Source organism: Somniosus microcephalus, chromosome 23 (genome assembly GCF_052327205.1).
Source record: "Somniosus microcephalus isolate GS21.2 chromosome 23, FLI_Smic_1.0, whole genome shotgun sequence".
Classification (NCBI taxonomy): Eukaryota; Metazoa; Chordata; class Chondrichthyes; order Squaliformes; family Somniosidae; genus Somniosus; species Somniosus microcephalus.
The window spans coordinates 58,797,263-58,819,372 of record NC_141009.1 but is presented as its reverse complement, the minus strand read 5'-3'; the positions used below and the strand labels follow the sequence as shown (position 1 = coordinate 58,819,372).

Here is a 22,110-nt window from a genome sequence, read left to right as displayed (position 1 = left end):
GTGGCCGCCCGGCACCTCGCCTTTAGCGCGCCCCAGTCGCAGTTAGGCCCCCCTGACCCCATCGGACATAGCGTCTGGCGGTAAGCCAGGGGGCGCTACTGAAGATTGTGGTGGCGCAGGGCGCTAACGGTTACCGCTGCCGCTAATCTCCTGCTGAATTTCGTGGGAGGTGTTGACAGCGCTGCGCCCAGGCGCTAGTTAAGAGGGCACTAACGGGAGGCGCAAAACAACCGGATTTTTCCCCCAAGGGGTTTTAATATGCTAATGCCTGCACAATGCAGAGCACGGGTGCCCCTCCATACAGCAGGGTAACTGGCTGGACGTATGTTTGTTTCTGGGCACACTACAATCGATGCGGCCAGATATTTGCCATCGTAAGCACTCATCAGCTGCAAAATGAGGTACGCACACCTGTGACTGCACCTGTGAGCAGGCGGGCGGGCGAGCAGGTGGGGTCTGAGGAGTGGGCACTGGGCACGGAGCAGCCCTGGCCCAGCCTGACATGGTTGGTTCCCCTCTGCTGGGTTCTGTAAGCTGAGATGTGGGATTTCCATTGGGGAGCCACTGATGGAGCAGCGGAACTGGTGGGAGATTAAAAAAAAAAAAGCCGGACAATTGGAACCAACAGAATCAGATGGGCTGAAAAGATTGACACTGAATACTCTGCCCCCGATACTTGTGCCGCGGAGTACATGTGATGCAAACCCCAGTCTGCACCCATTTATGGCTAATTCTTCAGCCTATCTGCCCATTGCTTTAGGAGGCGGGCAGGAAGAGAGATCAGTGAGGGAGGGGGTAGCGAGACGGATGGGGCCACAGACGGGCGGGGGGTGAGAAGGTTGTGGGGGGGGCAGGGGTGATGAGATGGTTCAGGGGGCTGGAGGGAGACAGGCGGAGGGGAGATGGTGTGGGGGGGAGACGGGGACGGGCGGGAGACGGTGGGCGGGGGGGGAGGGGGAGATGGTGGACGGGAGGGAGACGGTGGGGGGAGATGATGTGGGGGGGAGGGGGAGACGGGGGGAGGGGGAGACGGTGGGCGGGGGAGATGGTGTGGGGGGGAGGGGGAGACGGGAGGGAGACGGGAGCGGGAGATGGTGTGGGGGGGGAGGGGGAGACAGTGGGCGGGGCGGGGGAGATGGTGTGGGGATGGGGGGAGGCGGAGACGGGAGGGAGACGGTGGGCGGGGGAGATGATGTGGGGGGAGGGGGAGGCGGGAGGGAGACGGTGGGCGGGGGAGATGGTGTGGGGGGAGGGGAGACCGGAGGGAGATGGTGGGCGGGGGAGATGGTGTGGGGGGAGGGGGAGGCGGGAGGGAGACGGTGGGCGGGGGAGATGGTGTGGGGGGAGGGGGAGGCGGGAGGGAGACGGTGGGCGGGGGAGATGGTGTGGGGGGAGGGGAGACGGGAGGGAGACGGTGGACGGGGGAGATGGTGTGGGGGGAGGGGAGACGGGAGGGAGACGGTGGGCGGGGGAGATGGTGTGGGGGGAGGGGGAGGCGGGAGGGAGACGGTGGGCGGGGGAGATGGTGTGGGGGGAGGGGAGACGGGAGGGAGACGGTGGGCGGGGGCGATGGTGTGGGGGGGAGGGGGAGACGGGAGGGAGACGGTGGGCGGGGGAGATGGTGTGGGGGGAGGGGAGACGGGAGGGAGACGGTGGGCGGGGGAGATGGTGTGGGGACGGGGAGGAGACCGGGGGGATGCAGGAACTGACAGCCGAAGAGTAAGGATCTTTGGGGAGAATCAGGAGCCAGAGTGACGGTGGGGGTCCGGGCGGTACAGCAGTGAACTGTTAGAGACTGAGAGCGGTGTTGCTCCCCAGTCTGAGTGATGGGCTGTATATGGTGGTCGGGTAGTCGATGACGACCAGCACCCCAGGGGGAATATCTCATTTTCAATCCTGCTGCTGACCTCTCCTGGTAACAATCCAGAATTGCAAGATTCCCACATTGGTGCTTGTGGTTGTTCCCAGGCCGTGTTCCTGGCTTCGCGCCTTGGCCCACCTCAGTGATTGGCCACAGCTCAACTGACAGTAATCCCCTGACCCTTCCCTCCCTCCAATAGATGGAGCGATGATGGGTGGCGGGGTGTAAGCAGCTATGTGTGATAATCTCTGTGTGGAGGGAGGGGTTGCCTGGTGCCAAGCCATGTACTGTCCCTGGCCGAGAGGTCATGGGCTGCCTTGACCAATCCCAGTGGGGGAACTGCTGTTGAAGGGGTCGTGGGTCAGAGGTGCGGCTCGAACACCAGGGAAGGTTCTCTGACCCGTGCCTCACTGATTCGTCCTTTGCCTAGGCGCAGTCATGGCGGTCTAGGTCAGCTGACGGACGGGGTGCTGGGGCTGGATGACTTTGCTCAGAGCCACGAGTACCGGGTGTGGCCCGGCTATGACTATATGGGCTGGAGCAACGACACCCTCAACGGCCAATACGTGGAGCTGGAGTTCGACTTCGACCACCGCAGGAACTTCTCTACCATGAAGGTCAGCGCGCCCAACACTGGCGGGTTGAGACTGTCCGTTTGTTCACCCCTCAGAGCCACTGCCTCCCTCACCCCCCGAAAACCATTGCCTCCCCTCTCCCCAAAAGAAAACCTTCGCTCAACCCCTGCCCCCACCCACCCCCCCCCCAAACATTCGGCAACTATCACACCATCTGTAAACTCCTTTCCCTGACCATCAGGTGTCAGTTGTGCCTCAGTGGGCAGCACTCTCGCCTCTGAGTCAGTAGGTTGTGGGTTCAAGTCCCACTCCTGAGACTTGAACACAAACTCCCAACACCCTGTCCTCCCATTCTCACTGCCCCTTGTCCCCCAGTTCACTAATTCTCTCTCTTTAAATCATATTACTCTCTCGCTTCTCTCCTTCCTCCCTCTAGTTCTCCTTCCTCCCTCTCGTTCTCCTTTGTCTCTCCCAGGTTTTCCCTCAGTGCCTCTCTGTTGTTTACTGTCTGTCTCTTTCCCTACTCCAGCTCTGTCTACCTCACTGCTCTCTCTTTCTTTCCCCTCATTCCCCCCTTCCCCTCATTCCCCCCCTCTCGTTTCCCTCCTCCCCCTCGCACTCTGTGTGTGTGTGTGTGACCCTCTCTCTGTCCCTCTCTCCCTCTCCCCCTGCCTCTGCCCCTCTCCCCCTGCCTCTGTCCCAGACTGACTGTGTCTCACCCACAGGTGCACTGCAACAACCTGTACACTAAGTCAGTGAAGATTTTCCACCGGGTCGAGTGTTCCTTCAAGCAGCAGCTGGTGGCGAACTGGGAGCGGGAGTCAGTGGGCGTGACGACAGTGATGGACGACAAGAACCCGAGTGCCCGCTTTGTCATCGTGCCCTTGGGGCTGCGAGTGGGGAAGGCCATCCGCTGCCGCTTCTACTTTGCCGATCGCTGGATGTTGTTCAGTGAGATCTCCTTCCAATCGACAATCGCAGGTAAGGACCCGGCACAACCCAATCAGAGCCCTGATTGTAACTCGTGTGGAGGGGCAGTTAACATGAGGCCAGTCACGTATCTCTAATCCTGCTCCCTTCCCGCCACATCTTGTAGGAAGGCATCGGGGTCCCTTTAAATATGCAGATCAGGGGCTGATTAGGTCATTGGGACCAGACTGCAATTTTAGCGAGAGCGGGGGGAGAGGAGGCCCAGGCAGGGAGGTTTCACCCACTTCAAAAATCACACCCACTGTACCCGCACCCTCATTAAAATCGGGGCCCCTCTCTCTGTGTTTATTCCCGTTTCCCGGTCTCCTCACTCTGTGTTTATTCTCGGTCCCCTCACTTTGTGTTTATTCCCGTTTCCCGGTCCCCTCACTCTGTGTTTATTCCCGGTCCCCTCGCTCTGTGTTTATTCCCGTTTCCCGGTCCCCTCACTCTGTGTTTATTCCCGGTCCCCTCGCTCTGTGTTTATTCCCGTTTCCCGGTCCCCTCACTCTGAGGACCACGGGTGCCGGTGAGGTTGAGGTTGGGCCTCCCCTTGCCCTCCCCTCAGGATTATTTTGTTGGAAGCTGTGCCATGATGGAGTTTTAATGTGATCTTTTGTTCTTTGACAGACTTTGGTGGAACGAATCCTTTGGTGGAAAACCCTCAGCCTTCCTGGAGAGAGGACAGTTCCCAATTTCCAGCAGCTCCCAGTACTCCCAGGCTGGACGTGGGCCGAGGCCTGGGCCTGGGAGCCAGCCTTGCACCAACAGTGATGCTGACCAGCACGCCGCGTCCCGCTATGACCGACACTCCCACCAGCCTGACCACTATCATCCTCGGTAAAGAGTTTCTGAAGTTTGCAACATTCGGTCATTGCTGTCTGCTCCCTGTCTGCTCTCTCCGCTCGCTGTCTGCTCCCGCCGCTCACTATCTGCGCTCTCCGCTCTCGCCGTGCGCTCTCCGCTCTCGCCGTCTGCTCCCGCCGCTCGCTATCTGCGCTCTCCGCTCTCGCCGTCTGCTCCCGCGGCTCGCCGTCTGCTCCCGCGCCTCGCCCTCCGCTCCCGCGCCTCGCCCTCCGCTCCCGCGCCTTGCCCTCCGATCCCCCGCGGCTCGCCCTCCGATCCCCCGCGGCTCGCCCTCCGATCCCCCGCGGCTCGCCCTCCGATCCCCCGCGGCTCGCCCTCCGCTCCCGCGCCTCGCCCTCCGATCCCCCGCGGCTCGCCCTCCGATCCCCCGCGGCTCGCCCTCCGATCCCCCGCGGCTCGCCCTCCGATCCCCCGCGGCTCGCCCTCCGATCCCCCGCGGCTCGCCCTCCGATCGCCCTCCGCGCTCTCTGCTCGCTCTCTGCCCCCTCCGCTCGCTGTCTGCACTTGAGTTTGTGTGTGGGAGTGTCTCTCTCTGACTCTATGTCTGTCTGTCTGCCTCTCTCTCTAGACGATGCTGGAGGGTGGGTATTTTGCTGTGTCACTCACTGCTCACTGCTGTACCTGTCTCTCTGCAGACAGCTCCCTTTCTCCCACCAGCGGCAGACCCGTGAACAATGCCGAGGACAGCAACACCTCCATTCTGATTGGCTGTTTGGTGACCATCATCCTCCTCCTCCTGATCATTATCATCATCATCCTGTGGAGGCAACACTGGAAGAGGATCCTGGAGAAGGTGTGTGTCCCTTTAACAAGGCTGCCCCCCGCCACCATGCTGTGTCGCCTTAACACCCTCCACCCCATCCCGGGATGTCTGTCTCACCTGGCAATGCCCATCCACTGTGCCCTCACAACCCCAGCCGCCTGGCACTGTTTCTACCCGCGCTGAAACTCCCTCATAAGCTCCATTGCCTCCGCCTCTGCCCTACTCTCTCCCATTTCCCTTTTCACATGTGCCCTCCTTCATCTGCCCCTCAAACCTGTCCTGTGCCTGCACTGCCCCCCCCCCCCCCCCCCAATACCCCCTCCAAATACTTTCTGGTGCCCTTCTCTCTTCCCCCAACCCCCAATCGTGCCTGCTGTTCAATGGAGCTACGTGCTACCAGCTCCTATCCTCGCTCTGTGCTCATCACAGCGGAGGTGCAGTTAGCATCAGTACAGAGGTTCCTGCTCCCCCAGCTCTGCAATCTTGTCGAGGCTGGGGTTATGGTTATTATGGTCTGTGCTCTATAATCTGTTGAGTGTGTGGTTATTATGGTTTTATTTATTTATTCGTTCCTGGGATGTGGGCGTCTCTGGCAAGGCCAGCATTTATTGCCCATCCCTAGTTGCCCTTGAGAAGGTGGTGGTGAGCCACCTTCTTGAACCGCTGCAGTCCGTGTGGTGAAGGTACTCCCACAGTGCTGTTAGGGAGGGAGTTCCAGGATTTTGACCCAGCGACGATGAAGGAACAGCAATATATTTCCAAGTCAGGATGGTGTGTGACTTGGAGGTGGTGGTGTTCCCATGCGTCTGCTGCCCTTGTCCTTCTAGGTGGTAGAGGTCACGGGTTTAGGAGGTGCTGCCGAAGAAGCCTTGGCGAGTTGCTGCGGTGCATCTTGTAGATGGTACACACTGCAGCCACGGTATGCCGGTGGTGGAGGGAGTGAATGTTTAAGGTGGTGGATGGGGTGCCAATCAAGCGGGCTGCTTTGTCCTGTATGGTGTCGAGCTTCTTGAGTGTTGGAGCTGCACTCATCGAGGCAAGTGGAGAGTATTCCATCACACTCCTTACTTGTGCCTTGTAGATGGTGGAAAGGCTTTGGGGAGTCAGGAGGTGAGACAGTCACCGCAGAATTCCCAGCCTCTGACCTGCTCTTGTTGCCACAGTATTTCTGTGGCTGGTCCAGTTAAGTTTCTGGTCAATGGCGACCCCCAGGATGTTGATGGTGGGGGATTCGGCGATGGTAATGCCGTTGAATGTCAAGGGGCGGTGGTTAGACTCTCGCTTGTTGGAGATAGTCATTGCCTGGCACTTCTGTGGTGTGAATGTTACCTGCCACTTATCAGCCCAAGCCTGAATGTCGTCCAGGTCTTGCTGCATGTGGGCATGGACTGCTTCATTATCTGAGGAGTTGTGAATGGCGCTGAACTCTGTGCAGTCATCAGCAAACATCCCCATTTCTGACCCTATGTTGGAGGGAAGGTCATTGATGAAGCAGCTGAAGATGGTTGGGCCTAGGACACTGCCCTGAGGACTCCTGCAGCCATATCCTAGGGCTGTGATGATTGACCTTCAACCACCACAACCATCTCCCTTTGTGCTAGGTATGACTCCAGCCAGTGGAAAGTTTCCCCCCTGATTCCCATTGACTTCAGTTTTACTAGTGCTCTTTGATGCCACACTCGGTCAAATGCTACCTTGATGTCAAGGGCAGTCACTCTCACCTCGCCTCTGGAATTTAGCTCCTTTGTCCGTGTTTGGACCAAGGCTGTAATGAGGTTGGGAGCCAAGTGGTCCTGCCTGAACCCAAACTGGGCATCAGTGAGCAGGTTATTGGTGACTATCAAGTGCCGCTTGATAGCACTGTCGACGACACCTTCCATCACTTTGCCCAGGACATACCTGGGCAGTTTTCCACATTGTCGGGTAGATGCCAGTGTTGTAGCTGTACTGGAACAGCTTGGCTCGAGGCGCGGCAAGTTCGGGAGCACTAGTCTTCAGCACGACAGCCGGGATGTTGTCGGGGCCCACAGCCTTTGCTGTATCCAGTGCGCTCAGCCGTTTCTTGATATCACGTGGAGTGAATCGAATTGGCTGAAGACTGGCTTCTGTGGTGGTGGGGACCTCAGGAGGAGGCCGATATGGATCATCCACTCAGCACTTCTGGCTGAAGATGGTTGCAAACGCTTCAGCCTTGTCTTTTGCACTCGCGTGCTGGGCTCCGCCATCATTGAGGATGGGGATATTCATGGAGCCTCCTCCTCCCGTTAGCTGTTTAATGGTCCACCACCATTCACGACTGGATGTGCCAGGACTGCAGAGCTTTGATCTGATCCGTTAGTTGTGCAATCACTTAGCTCTGTCTATAGCATGCTGCTTCCACTGTTTAGCATGCATGTAGTCCTGTGTTGCAGCTTCCCCACGTCGGCACTTCATGTTTAGGTACGCCTGGTGCTGCTCCTGGCATGCTCTTCTACACTCCTTACTGAACCAGGGTTGGCCCCCTGGCTTGATGGTAATGGTAGAGTGAGGGATACGCCGGGTCATGAGGTTACAGATTGTGGTGGAATACAATTCTGCTGCTGCTGAAGGCCCACAGCGCCTGATGGATGCCCAGTTTTGAGCTGCTAGATCTGTTCTGAATCTATCCCATTTAGCACGGTGGTAGTGCCACACAACACAATGGAGGGTGTCCTCAGTGTGAAGATGGGACTTTGTCTCCACAATGACTGTGCGGTGGTCACTGCTACCAATACTGTCATGGACAGATGCATCTGTGACAGGTAGATTGGTGAGGACGCGGTCAAGTAGGTTTTTCCCTCGTGTTGGTTCTCACCACCTGTCGCAAATCCACTCTGGCAGCTATGCCCTTCAGGACTCGGCCAGCTCGGTCAGTAGTGGTGCTACCGAGCCACTGTTGGTGATGGAGACTGAAGTCCCCCACCCAGAGTACATTATGTGCCCTTGCTACTCTCAGTGCTTCTTCCAAGTGGTGTTCAACATGGAGGAGTACTGATTCATCAGCTGATAGAGGGCAGTAGGTGGTAATCAGCAGGAGGTTTCCTTGCCCATGCTTGACCTGAAGCCATGAGACTTCATGGGGCCCGGAGTCAATGTTGAGGACTCCCAGGGCCACTCCTTCCCACTGTGCCGCCACCCCTGGTGTGTCTGTCCTGCCAGTGGGACAGGACATACCCAGGGATGGTGATGGAGGAGTTTGGGTCATTGGCTGAAAGGTATGACTCTGTGAGTATGACTATGTCAGGCTGTTGCTTGACTAGTCTGTGGGACAACTCTCCCAATTTTGGCACAAGTCCCCAGATGTTGGTGAGGAGGACTTTGCAGGGTCGACTGGGCTGGGTGTGCCGTTGACATGTCCAAAGTCAGTGCCTAGGTCGATGTCGGGTGGTTCGTCTGGTTTTATTCCTTATTATTTTTTCGTAGTGGTTTGTTACAACTGAGTGGCTTGTTCGGCCATTTCAGAGGGCAGTTAAGAGTCAACCACATTGCTGTGGGTCTGGAGTCACAAATAGGCCAGACCGGGTAAGGACAGCAGATTTCCTTCCCTAAAGGACGTTAGTGAACCAGATGGATTTTTACAACAATCCGATAGTTTATTGATCACCATTACTGATGCTGGTTTATTTTTATTCCAGACTTATTTAATTAACTGAATTTAAATTCCCCGGCTGCCGTGCTGGGATTTGAACTCACGTATCTGGATCATTAGTCCAGGCCCCACTATTCTGTTGAGTGTGTGGATATTATGGTCTGTGCTCTAATCTCTCGACTTGTTTCCCAAGGCTCCGCGGAGAATCCTGGAGGAGGATGTCACTGTGCGGCTGTCCCTGTGCGATGACACCATCGTCATCAACAACCAGAAGCAGATATTCCAGACCAACCCCACATACGAGCGCGTCTTTCCATTGGACCTGGAATACCAGGAACCCGCCAGGCTGCTGCGCAAGCTTCCAGAACTTTCTCAGAGTGCGGAGGACTCGGGTTGGTACTGTAGCTGTCCCGGGCTGTTCCATGCTGGGAGGGGTGTAAATCACACTGGGATGGCCCAAGTCCTTGGGACTGTATTCAGCAGGTCAGGAGCGGGGCAGCAGAATCTGTTGAGCTCAGGAGGAACTGTGTGCTTCCATAGAAACATAGAAAAATAGGAGCAGGAGTAGGCCATTTGGCCCTTCGAGCCTGCTCCGCCATTCAATATGATCATGGCTGATCCTCTATCTCAATACCATATTCCCGCCCTCTCCCCATACCCCTTGATGCCTTTTGTGTCTAGAAATCTATCTATCTCCTTCTTAAATATATTCAGTGACTTGGCCTCCACAGCCTTCTGTGACAGAGAATTCCACAGGTTCACCACCCTCTGAGTGAAGAAATTTCTCCTCATCTCAGTCCTAAATGTCCTACCCCATATCCTGAGACTGTGACCCCTCGTTCTAAACACCCCAGCCAGGGGAAACATCCTCCCTGCATCCAGTCTGTCTAGCCTTGTCAGAATTTTATACGTTTCCACGAGATCCCCTCTCATTCTTCTAAACTCTAGTGAATACAGGCCTAGTCGACCCAATCTCTCCTCATACGACAGTCCTGCCATCCCAGGAGTCAGTCTGGTGAACCTTCGCTGCACTCCCTCTATGGCAAGTATATCCTTTCTTAGGTAAGGAGACCAAAACTGCACACAGTACTCCAGGTGTGGTCTCACCAAGGCCCTGTATAACTGTAGTAAGACTTCCTTGCTCCTGTACACTCATCCTCTTGCAATGAAGGCCAACATACCATTTGCCTTCCTAATTGCTTGCTGCACCTGCATGTTTGCTTTCAGTGACTGGTGTACAAGGACACCCAACATTTGTACATCAACATTTCCCAATCCATCACCATTTAAGTAATACTCTGCATTTCTGTTTTTCCTACTGAAGTGGATAACTTCACATTTATCCACGTTATACTGCATCTGCCATGTATTTGCCCACTCGCTCAACTTGTCTAGGGAATGTGTTTGCAGTTCAGTCTGGAATGAGGAGGGCTGCACGCCATCTCCCATCCTATGGGGAAGGGCTTAGCTTCAGATATTTCATCATCGCTGGGTCGAAACCCTGGAACTCCCTGCCTAACAGCACTGTGGGAGCTCCCTCAACACACAGACTGCAGCGGTACAAGAAGAAGGCCGACCACCACCTTCTCGGGGACAATTAAGGATGGGCAATAAATGCTTGACTTGCCAGTGACTCCCACATCCCGAGAATTTGCAGCAATCTGTGGCCTGGGCTAAGCCAGGGGATTTATATAGTTATTTTTTTAGACTGTATTCCCATTTAGACCTTCAGTGTTCCCCTTTAATATGGTCCTTAATCCCCCACCCCGGTTAATCGCATAATCCGAAGCTCTACCTAGAAAACTGCCCTGTTAGTGTCAGCTCACGGAGTGTGTGGAGGATGTATATCGTTGAAGGAATGACGATGGGATACCTCACTGTGGTCTGCATTGTGTAGTCACGGCATCTACCACAACAACAGCTTGCATTTATATAGCGCCTTTAGCGTAGTAACTTGCCAAGGCTTCTTCGACAGCACCTCCCAAACCTGCAACCTCTAGAAGGACAAGGTCTGCAGGCGCATGGGAACACCACCACCTCCAAGTCACACACCATCCTGACTTGGAAATATATCGTCATTCCTTCATCGTCGTTGGGTCAAAATCCTGTAACTCCCTCCCTAACAGCACTGCGGGAGCACCTTCACCACACGGACTGCAGCGGTTCAAGAAGGCGGCTCACCACCACCTTCTCGAGGGCTATTTGGTGGGGGGCGGGGGGGGGGCAGTAAATGCTGGCTTTGCCAGCGGTGCCCACATCCCGTGAATGAATTTAAAAAAACACACTCGCCTCTGAGTCAGAAGGTCGTGGGTTCAAGTCCCACTCTCTGAGACTTGAGCATAAAATCTAGGCTGACTCTAGAAATAGAAAAGAGGAGCAGGGGAGGACCCGCGGTGTCCTGGCCAAGGTTTATCCTGCAACCAACATCACTAAAAACAGATTATCCAGACATAAGAAATAGGAGCAGGAGTCGGCCATTCGGCCCCTCGAGCCTGCTCCACCATTCAATAAGATCATGGCTGATCTTCTACCTCAACTCCACCTTCCTGCACTATCCCCATATCCCTTGATTCCTCTAGAGTCCAAAAACCCATCAGTCTCTGTCTTGAATATTCTCAACGACTGAGCCTCCACAGCCCGCCTGGGGTAGAGAATTCCAAAGATTCACCATCCTCTGAGTGAAGACATTTCTCCTCAACTCAGTCCTCAATGGCCGACCCCTTATCCTGAGACTGTGACCGCTTGTTCTGGACTCTCCAGCCAGGGGAAACAGCATCTCAGCATCTATCCTGTCAAGCCCTCTAGGAATTTTATATGGTTTAATATAATCACACCGCATTCTTCCAAGCTCCAGTCATTATCACATTGCTGTTTGTGGGAGCTTGCTGTGCGCAAATTAGCTGCCAGGTTTCCTACATTACAACAGTGACTGCACTTCTAAAGTACTTCATTGGCTGTAAAGCGCTTTGGGACATCCTGAGGTTGTGAAAGGTGCTATATAAATGCAATTTCTCTCTCTTCTCCCTCTTTCTCTTTTTCTCTCTCTTTCTGCTGTAGATTGTAGGAGGAAGGGGAAGACTAAGGGAGGAGAGATGCTCCATGGATCCTGGGAATGTCTGAGTTAGTAGGAGACAGTGCAGTGAGTTTTGATTTCAACACGGTGAGGAAGCAGAGAGAGATAGACTTTGTTGGAGCTTGGCAGGAACAAGAGAGAAAAGTTCAGAGGACACTGACTATAGCAGAATGTTGGCTGAGGTTTAGCAGAAGCCCCGTTTACACACAACAGGAAAAGTGGGAGAATGGCCTACTACTCCTATCTTCTATTTTTCTATAAATATATTCAAGAAGGAGTTGGATATATTTCTTAAGGCTAAAGGGATCAAGGGATATGGGGAGAAAGCAGGGACAGGGTACTGAATTTGGATGATTAGCCATGATTGCATTGAATGGCGGAGCAGGCTCGAGGGGCCGAATGGCCTACTACTGCTCCTATCTTCTATGTTTCTATGTCCCGAGGAAGTTAACCCCCAAGGTCTAGCGTCTGTCACTCTGCCACATCTCGAGGATGAGGAGGGCTCCGCGGAGGCTCTGATAGTACCAGTCATTTAGAGAAGGCTTTCCTGTTCATTATCCTGGGCCCACTATCAGAAATCACCCTGAGATCAGGGAAAGTGTAAACACTTAGGATGTGGCGAGTGAGCACTCACCCACCACACAAGTCTGAGATTCAGAAGCCAAAAATATCTGGAATAAAAAGACCCACAATGTAACATCGTCAAAGGGAGGATAAACCCAGCAACTACAGGCCAGTCAGTTTAACCTCGGTAGTGGGGAAGCTTTTAGAAACGATAATCCGGGGCAAAATTAACAGTCACTTGAATAGGTGTGAATTAATTCAGGAAAGTCAGCACGGATTTGTTAAAGTCAAATCGTGTTTAACTAACTCGATCGAGTTTTTTGATGAGGTAACAGAGAGGGTTGATGAGGGCAATGCGGTTGATGTGGTATACATGGATTTCCAAAAGGCGTTCGACAAAGTGCCACATAATAGGCTTGCCAGCAAAGTTGAATAAAAGGGACAGTGGCAGCATGGATACGAAATTGGCTAAGTGACAGGAAACAGAGAGTAGCGGTGAACGGTTGTTTATCGGACTGGAGGAAGGTATACAGTGGTGTTCCCCAGGGGTCGGTACTAGGACCGCTGCTTTTCTTGATGTATATTAATGACATAGACTTGGGTGTACAGGGCACAAGTTCAAAATTTGCAGATGACACAATACTTGGAAGTATAGTGAACAGTGAGGAATATAGGGATAGACTTCAACAGGACACAGACAGGCTGGTGGAACGGGCGGACACGTGGCAGATGAAATTTAACGCAGAAAAGTGCTAAGTGATACATTTGGGTAGGAAGAACGAGGAGAGGACATATAAACTAAAGGGTACAATTCTAAAAGGGGGTGCATGATCAGAGAGACCTGGGGGTATTTGTGCACAAATTGTTGGAGGTGGCAGAGCAGGTTAAGAAAGCGGTTAAAAATGCATACAGGATTCTGGGCTTCATAAATAGAGACACAGAGTACGAAAGCAAGGAAGTTGTGATGAACCTTTATAAAACACTGGTTCGGCCTCAACTGGAGTATTGTGTCCAATTCTGGGCACCACACTTTAGGAAGGATGTGAAGGCCTTAGAGAGGGCGCAGAAAAGATTTACAAGAATGGTTCCAGGGATGAGGGACTTCAGTTACATGTTCCCATTGGTGGAAGGGTCGAGAACCAGAGGACACACATTTAAGGTGATTGGCAGAAGAACCAAAGGCGACATGAGGAAAAACCTTTTTACGCAGCGAGTGGTTAGAATCTGGAATGCACTGCCTGAAAGGGTGGTGGAGGCAGATTCAATTGTGGATTTCAAAAGGGAATTGGATAAGTACCTGAAGGAAAATAAATTTGCAGGGCTACGGGGAAAGGGCGGGGGAGGGGGACTAGCTGAAGTGCTCCTGCAGAGAGCCGGCACGGGCTCGACGGGCCGAATGGCCACCTTCTGTGCTGTAACCATTCTATGATTGTATGGTAGTTGGTCTTGAGTGAGAAACTGCATCTTCATAGAAAGATGGTGCCATTAACTGCAACTCTGACCCTTGTAAGCTGTAAAGTTGGTTATCACTTGCTGATCCAGAATTGCTGGAATGGGGTTAGCCTCCTGTGGGTGCCCAGTACAGTTTGCCCAAGATCAGAGATAAGAAAAGGCCATTTAGCATATCACAGCCCATTCCTCTGGTGCCCTAACTCTCCCATCAGTCCATCCCTCTGATAACCTAAATCTCCCATCAGTCCATCCCTCTGGTACCCAAACTCTCCCATTGAAGCCTGTCCCTCTGGTACGTTAACTCTCATGTTGATGCGGGGGAGGAGGGGCAGTGTAAGTGAGCTGGGAATGATGGAGGAGGGAGGCGCTGAACTTGTAACTTGGCACGTTTCATCGAAGCCGGTCCCTCTGGTACACTAACTCTCCCATGTGTCCTTTTCCCAGCCTGCAGCGGGGACTACGCAGAGCCCGACCTAACGAAGGCCACTCCGCACCAGGGTTTCCAGAGCAAGGTTCCGCACTACGCAGAGGCTGATATAGTCAGCCTGCAGGGCGTGACTGGGAACAACACATACGCAGTGCCCGCGCTGACCGTCGACTCCCTCATCAAGATGGAGCTGGCCGTGGGGGAGATCTCCCGACATCAGCTGCACTTCAAGGAGAAGCTGGGCGAGGGGCAGTTTGGGGAGGTGAGTCGCCCAAAGGCCCACAGTGCAACCGTGGCACATGCCCAGGGCCAGCTCCTGGTCCGAACGAGCGATACCCAGTCTCTGCCCACTCTCTGACGGCGGTTTGAGGGCAGAGGGGGTTAGTGAGGATGTGGTGGGGGGGGGGGGTTAGTGAGGGTGTGGGAGGGGGTTAGTGGGGGTGTGGGAGTGGGTTGAGTGGGGGTGTGGGAGTGGGTTGAGTGGGGGTGTGGGAGTGGGTTGAGTGGGGGTGTGGGAGGGGGTTGAGTGGGGGTGTGGGAGGGGGTTGAGTGGGGGTGTGGGAGGGGGTTGAGTGGGGGTGTGGGAGGGGGTGTGGGAAGGGGTGTAGTGGGGGTGTGGGAGGGGGTTTAGTGGGGGTGTGGGATTAGTGGGGGTGTGGGATTAGTGGGCGTGTAGTGGGGGTGTGGGATTAGTGGGGGTGTGGGATTAGTGGGGGTGTAGTGGGGGTGTGGGATTAGTGGGGGTGTGGGATTAGTGGGGGTGTAGTGGGGGTGTGGGATTAGTGGGGGTGGAGTGGGGGTGTGGGATCAGTGGGGGTGTAGTGGGGGTGTGGGATCAGCGGGGGGGTGGGATCAGCGGGGGGGTGGGATCAGCGGGGGGGTGGGATCAGCGGGGGGGTGGGATCAGCGGGGGGGTGGGATCAGCGGGGGTCGGTGGGATCAGCGGGGGTGTAGGAGGGTCAGTGAGTTCAGCGGGGGTGTGGGAGGGTCAGCGGGGGAGTGGGAGGGTCAGTGAGGGTCGGTCGGGGGAGTGAGGGTCGGTCGGGGGAGTGAGGGTCGGTCGGGGGAGTGAGGGTCGGTCGGGGGAGTGAGGGTCGGTCGGGGGAGTGAGGGTCAGTGTGGGAGTGAGGGTCGGTCGGGGGAGTGAGGGTCTGAGGGGGGAGTGAGGTGGTAGTGAGGGTCAGTCAGGGAGTGAGGGGGTAGTGAGGGTCAGTCGGGGGAGTGAGGGGGGAGTGAGGGTCAGTGGGGGAGTGAGGGTCAGTCGAGGGAGTGAGGATTAGTCGGATGCGGGGAGGGTGCGCAGAGGGAGTGAGGGTTTGTCGGATACGGGGAGGGTGCGCGGAGGGAGTGAGGGTTTGTCGGATGCGGGGAGGGTGCGCGGAGGGAGTGAGGGTTTGTCGGATGCGGGGAGGGTGCGCGGAGGGAGTGAGGGTTTGTCGGATGCGGGGAGGGTGCGCGGAGGGAGTGAGGGTTTGTCGGATGCGGGGAGGGTGCGCGGAGGGAGTGACTGAGTGATGAAGCCTGTGCTCGTTCTCCAGGTCCACCTGTGTGAGGCGGTGAGTCTGCACGAGTTCCTACGGCCTGAGTTCCTCTTCAACGCTGGACACAAGTCGGTCCTGGTGGCTGTGAAGATGCTGAGGTCGGATGCCACGACAAACGCGAGGTACCCGCTCCAGGGCGATGCCGCCCGACCCGTAATGTGTTTGGGAGGGCGGAGGGCCCTGTACAGCCAGCCGATTCATGACTGGAGCTGAGGAACTGATGGAAACTGCGGGCCTGCGGATTGGTCCCAGGTAGAGAAGCTCGTGCTCTGAGAGTTCTCCGAGACTCCAGACACCGTCGCTATCGGGACTGCGAGCTCCCATGACGCGGCGCGAATGCCAGACTGTGCTGCCATGCGCTCATTACGGCTGACACAAACTGCCGCCCCTGCACAGCCTGCCCCCGGAATGACCAGGGTAGGGGAGGTTGGGGGGGGCGCTGGCAGGGGACGGCGCGATGGATGATGTCCTGCTGTATCAGAGGCACGGCCAGGAGCAGCTCTCCGTTAACCCTCTGTGCGTCCCTTCCAGGAATAACTTCCTCAAAGAGGTGAAGATCATGTCGCGACTGAAGCACCCGAACATTATCCGGCTTCTCGGCGTCTGTATCCGTGACGACCCGCTCTGCATGGTCACCGAGTACATGGAGAACGGGGACCTCAACCAGTTCCTGTCCCAGCGGGAGCTGGAGAACCACTTCACCCTAGCAAACAACATCCCCAGCGTCAGGTAGGAGTCAGCACAGTATGTGATGGCACACAGTACTGCAGGTAACGGGGGGGGGGGGTGTGGAGGAGAGGACACTGCCCTGAAGAGATACAGAGAAAAAACATTCACTTATCTCGATATAGTGCCTTTCATGTCCTCGGGACATCCCAAAGCGTTTCACAGCCAATGACGCACTTTTGAAGTGTAGTCACTTGTAATGTCGGAAATGTGACGACCCATTTTGCGCACAGCAAGATCCCACAACAGTGATGACCAATTAATCTGTGGTTTTTTTTAGTGATGTTAGTTGAGGGTTAAATATTGGCCAGGACTCCCCTGCTGCTTCTTCGAAATAGTGCAGTGGGATCTTCTATGTCCACCCGAGAGGACATTTGGGGCCTCGGTTTAGTGTCTTATCCGAAAGGCAGTCTAGATTATGTGCTCAAAGACCTGGAGTGAACCCACGCCCTTCTGACTCCGAGGCAAGAGTGCTACCCACTGAGCTGATGAGGTGAGACGGCAAAGCCTGCCTCTGGCCACTTGTATTGAGCTGTGATGCTGCAGAGAGTGCAAGGATAGGCACGTATAGATTATTAAACATAAAAAGCTGGTTGGCATTATGTAGAATTATATAATTTTGAGCTAGAAGTAAAACACACTTCAGAAAGACACACAGATATACCAGCCAGGCCTCGAGCCCAGCAAGTGGTGGGAGAGAGTGTTGATTGCTGGATGGATTCCAGGGAATACTTTTCATTTCCAATGAAGATTGTAAGAGATAAGACATCAAAATCATGCACAACAAATGGTAACAGCTAATAGCAAAAATAACAACAGAAAATGCTGGAAATACTCAGCGGGCCATGCAGCATCCGAGTATTTCCAGCATTTTCTGTTGTTATTTCAGATTTCCAGCATCCGCAGTATTTTGCTATTACAACAGCTAATCGCAGCTGTATCGAGAGCATCGACACATTGTACTCACATTTAAACCTATTAAAATACAGCACACTGCAGTTCCTGGGAATTTCACTCTACTGCTTACACTAGCCTCAGAAAGAGTAAAGACGGTTTGCAATCAACCGACGAAGAATCTTTTGCACGCGAGTTATAAGAAAAATTATTAACCGGACGTTTTCAGCTTTTCCCAGTGCTCAAACTTGTATTCCAGGTAAAGGGTGTACGGTAATATCCTATAATACCTCCACAGAAGGACAATAGGAATATATGACAATATCCTCTAATACAGGGGTTCGCAGCCTTTTTGCTTCTCAGGGAGGGGGGGTGCCCCCTCCCATGTTATAAAAATTCCACGGACCCCTGTAACACAAGAAGTATTTTTTTTTGCATAGAAATTAGTTATACAATTAAACATATATATTTATTATTTTTGTTTTACTTGATGTGAAAATTATTGCTGGTGGCCGAGGGCGGGAGAGGCGGGCGTGGGGCCGGGGGCGGGCGGGAGAGCGGGTGGCCAAGGGCGGTGAAGTGTCACGGGAGCTGACAGACCGATGGTGTCGAGGGCCGCACCAGCTCTCGCTTCTCCTCTTGTCCGTTACTAACGAGCCGAGCGGGGTGCGCCCGCTGAGACTGGCCGCCGGCTCCTTGACAACACGGCAGACCAATAACCATGAGCGTCTGAGGCCAAGCAGCGGGTTTCAGGCCCTGTAGGGGGGCCGGGGACTAAGTGATGCTGTGCTGGTGTCGATCGGTGACTCGGGGCTGGAAGGTAAAACCCTGTGCCTTGGACACTGTAACCTTCGGGGAGTGGCATTAGATCGACTTTAAATTGTCTGCGTGGTGGAGACGGAGCCACTGGCCCCGAGTCCCCATTCCCAGCCTCCCTTCTGCCGGGAGCTGCTCACTTGATGTCAGTCACTGGATGGTCATTTAGTGGCTCCACAGAGACTGACAACCGGGCAGGGTCAGAGTCAGGAAGGTCTTCACTGCCGGCTTCTGCCGTGTACTGGGTGGACACTTAATTCCTTATTATTTTTGGCAGACCCCCGGAGGGCTGCGGACCCCTGGTTGAGAACCCCTGCATAATACGCCAAATAAGTGCAATATGAAAATATCCTGTAATATCTCCTCTTAAGGGCAATAGGGGTATATGACGATATATAAACCCAACAGTGAGGGTCTGCCATCCCCAGGCAGCTCTGTGGTTCTCGGTTGGCTCCGTTCCCTGTCGGTGTCTCAGTCGGTTCATGGCCTACTCTTCCCTCCCTCAGCTACCGGTGCCTCCTGCACATGATGACCCAGGTCGCCTCGGGCATGAAGTACCTCTCCTCGCTCAACTTCGTGCACCGCGACCTGGCAACGCGCAACTGCCTGGTGGGGAACCGCTTCACCATCAAGATAGCCGACTTCGGCATGAGCCGCAACCTGTACAGTGGCGACTACTACCGGATCCAGGGCCGGGCAGTGCTGCCCATCCGCTGGATGGCCTGGGAGAGCATTCTGCTGGTGAGTGCCGGGACTGTGATCGGCCGCACCCCACTTTGCGTCCTGAATTTACAACGATGACTTGCATTTATACGGTGCCTTTACAGTAGGCCAGTGTCCCAAGGCGTTTCACAGCAGTGTCGTCAGACACCGAGCCAAAGGCGGAGCTATTTGGATAGGTGACCAAAAGCTTGGTCAAAAAGGTAGGTTTTAAGGAGGAGAAAGAAGTGGAGAGAGGTGGTGAGGCAAAGAGGTTTACGGAGGGAATTCCAGAGCTTAGGGCCTTGGCAGCTGAAGGCACGGCCGCCAATGGTGGGGCAAAGGGAGCGGGAGATGAATAGCAGGCCAGAATTGGAGGAGCGCAGATATCTCGGAGGGTTGTAGGGCAGGAGGAGGTTACAGTGATAGGGAGGGGCGAGGCCGCGGAGGGTTGTGAAAGCTAGGATGAGAATTTGAAGTTTGAGGCATTGCCGGATCAGGAGCCAGTGGAGGTCAGCGAGGGGTGAACGGGACTTGGTGCGAGTTAGGATACGGGCAGCAGAGTTTTGGATGAGCTGAAGTAAACGGAGAATGGAAGACGGGAGGCTGGCCAGGAGAACGTTGGAATAGTCAAACGCAAGAATGAGGGTTTTGGGAGTGGGGGGCGGCGGGGGGTGGGGAGAGGAGGGGGTTTTGTTGTGGGGGGCAGTGTCTCGCACGCTGGTGGGACTGACACTGAGCCCAATGCGTGTTGTTGCAGGGCAAGTTCACCACAGCCAGCGACGTGTGGGCCTTTGGAGTAACGCTGTGGGAGATGTTCACCTTCTGCAAGGAGCAGCCGTACTCTCAGCAGTCGGACGAGCAGATCATTGAGAATACAGGAGAATTCTTCCGGAATCAGGGGCGGCAGGTAAGTAGAACTGGGAAGCGGCCTCAGGTTCTGGCCCCCCCTTTGCGCTTGTCTCTATTTGAAAAAAGAAACAACTTGCATTTCTTTCATGCCTTTCACTAGCTTAGGATGTCCCAAACCGCTTTACAGCAAATGAAGCAAGTGTAGTCACTGCTGTAATGTAGGAAACGTGACAACCATATTGCGCACAGTATGATCCCACAAACAGCAATGTGATAATGACCAGATAAACTGTTTTAGTGATGTTGGCTGAGGGAGAAATACTGGCCAGGACACCGGGGAGAACTCCCCCACTCTTCTTCAGATACTGCCATGGGATCTTTTACATCCACCTGAGAGGGCAGGCGGGGCCTCGGGTTTAGTTTAACGACTGATCTGAAAGACGGCACCTCCGACAGTGCAGCACCCCCTCAGTATGGACACTCGAGATGCCTGCCCACCCCCCTTACAGTTGTAACCAGGGCTGATACTAGTCTAGAGCAGATGGTCACTGTGTCATGTACTGTGAGACAGGGAAGCAACGAATTCTTGGGCAACTAATGTATTTCTTACCATTCTGTTGCCTATTCCTCTCTCTACAGATCTATCTGTCACAGCCAGCTGTGTGTCCGAAACAGATCTTTGATTTAATGCTCAGTTGCTGGAGTAGAGACATCAAGGACCGGCCTGGCTTTGAGCAGATCCATCACTTCCTCCAGCAGCAGTTGGTCAATGCGGCCTAGCGTTCGCACGGTGGGATGGACCCTCGTCTTCTTGCTGATGTGATGGTTGCTGCCGTCGTGCCATGCTTCTGTACGCCAATGAACGACTCAGCCTCTTCGCCTTACCGCCGTCTCTGGTGCAGGAACGGCCCGTGGCGGCTGCTCGTGCGATGAGCTCATTCCTCTGCGCACTTCCATCTCATGCCTCTCTGATGACATCACTCCCTGTCTGATGACATCACCCCCTGGCGATCAGGTTGTCCACTGGCCCGTGATAGGTCCTCTCTGTGGGGACACCCAAGGGACCAGGCGTCCGGGAGGTGTCGCTGTTGAAGCCAGTTGGCAAGTATCTGCACAGTGAGGCGGCTTCCAGTGTTTCGAGAACGCAAGAGAGGCTGAGGCTGGGAGAGCCTGAAGTAGGCCGAGACTTGAATTCCCAGAGACGCGCACGAGGCCAAAGCTTGAATACACAAGACTACTTTCCTCTATCATTCCCTGTGGCGATTACAAGCACTGCTTTCTTAGTTTTGACGTTGCTTCCTCACACTGGAGTTACGGGAACCGAGCTGAACGCTAACGGCTAGGCAGAGAAGCCCGTGGGGCGGGGGGTGGCTTGGCTGTGGCCGGTGTCCTATATCTAGGAATGGAGACACGACCCCGGTAACTCTCGAGGAGATCTCCGTCAGCCTGAAGGAGAGCGTTACTGTGCTGTGGTCACTGTTTTTTAAGTTAGAACGGTTTGTACTTTAAATGCGATGGACTGCTGTGCAATGAATAGCAAGCCTAGTCCTCCAGGAGCTGAGCGTTGCCTGTTGCCTGTTGATGGACTATCTGCCCGACTGACTGATGCTTTGCCCAAACATTTGATGCATATTGCATCTGCACTGATGTCACATTCTTTCAGCGCCGGTGGTTTAAGGTGAGAGGTTATCACAGGCCCCTGCACACACCGGGAATACTCCTGTGTGTGGAAGCTCATGAGGGAGCTGCACAGATAGATTTTTATTATTGGGGGGAGGGGAGGGGGGAAGCTCTCCATTTCATTGAGCCCTGTTCTCCAAAAAGCATCCAAAATCCCCGTACATGGGTGGGAGCGTATACACTCCGAGTGGGTCTGGTGGGAGCATTCAATACTGGGGGTGGGGTGGGGCTCGGTGTTCTGGGGTGGGGCTCGGTGTTCTGGGGTGGGGCTCGGTGTTCGGGGGTGGGGGTGGGGCTCGGTGTTCGGGGGTGGGGTTCGGGGGAGGGGCTCGGTGTTCTGGGGTGGGGTTCGGGGCTGGGAGCCGAGAGGCTTGAGGAGTTGTAATGAGGCCTTGGTGGACAGGCTGTCTCCTCAGTGTGTGCGGAGGGGGAAAGGCTCTTGGTACTAGGTGAGCTCAGTAGTGTGGGATGTTTGGAACGGGTGGAGGAGTGAAATGGGGTTTAGCGGGATGGGGAGCATTGGGGTTCAGTGGGGTGTTGGGGTTCAAGGGGAGGGGGTGTTGGGGTTCAGGGGGAGGGGTTGTTGGGGTTCAGGAGGAGGGGGTGTTGGGGTTTGGGGGACGGGGGTTGGGGTTCAGTGGAGATGGGATGTTGAGGTTCAGTGTGGGGGGATGTTGGGGTTAGAGCATAAGAATTAGGAGCAGGATTAGGCCATTCGGCCCCTCGAGCCTGCTCCGCCATTCA

The 22,110-nt window shown here is 54.7% G+C and overlaps 1 protein-coding gene across 2 annotated transcripts in view; it reads left to right on the top strand.

Moving 5' to 3' along the window:
* LOC147101892 (discoidin domain-containing receptor 2-like) overlaps positions 1–21,577 on the top strand; it is a 107,896-nt gene extending 86,319 nt beyond the window's left edge. For both annotated transcript variants that reach the window (XM_085965914.1, XM_085965913.1), the window contains exons 7-17: positions 2,292–2,478; positions 3,162–3,417; positions 4,036–4,245; positions 4,908–5,065; positions 8,836–9,034; positions 14,176–14,420; positions 15,697–15,821; positions 16,231–16,428; positions 18,642–18,876; positions 19,595–19,744; positions 20,326–21,577. In XM_085965914.1, coding sequence (XP_085822040.1) covers positions 2,292–2,478; positions 3,162–3,417; positions 4,036–4,245; positions 4,908–5,065; positions 8,836–9,034; positions 14,176–14,420; positions 15,697–15,821; positions 16,231–16,428; positions 18,642–18,876; positions 19,595–19,744; positions 20,326–20,466 — 2,104 coding nt within the window. In that variant the 3' untranslated portion in view covers positions 20,467–21,577. The remainder of the gene's footprint in view (positions 1–2,291; positions 2,479–3,161; positions 3,418–4,035; positions 4,246–4,907; positions 5,066–8,835; positions 9,035–14,175; positions 14,421–15,696; positions 15,822–16,230; positions 16,429–18,641; positions 18,877–19,594; positions 19,745–20,325) is intronic.
* The last annotated feature ends 533 nt before the right edge of the window (positions 21,578–22,110 follow it).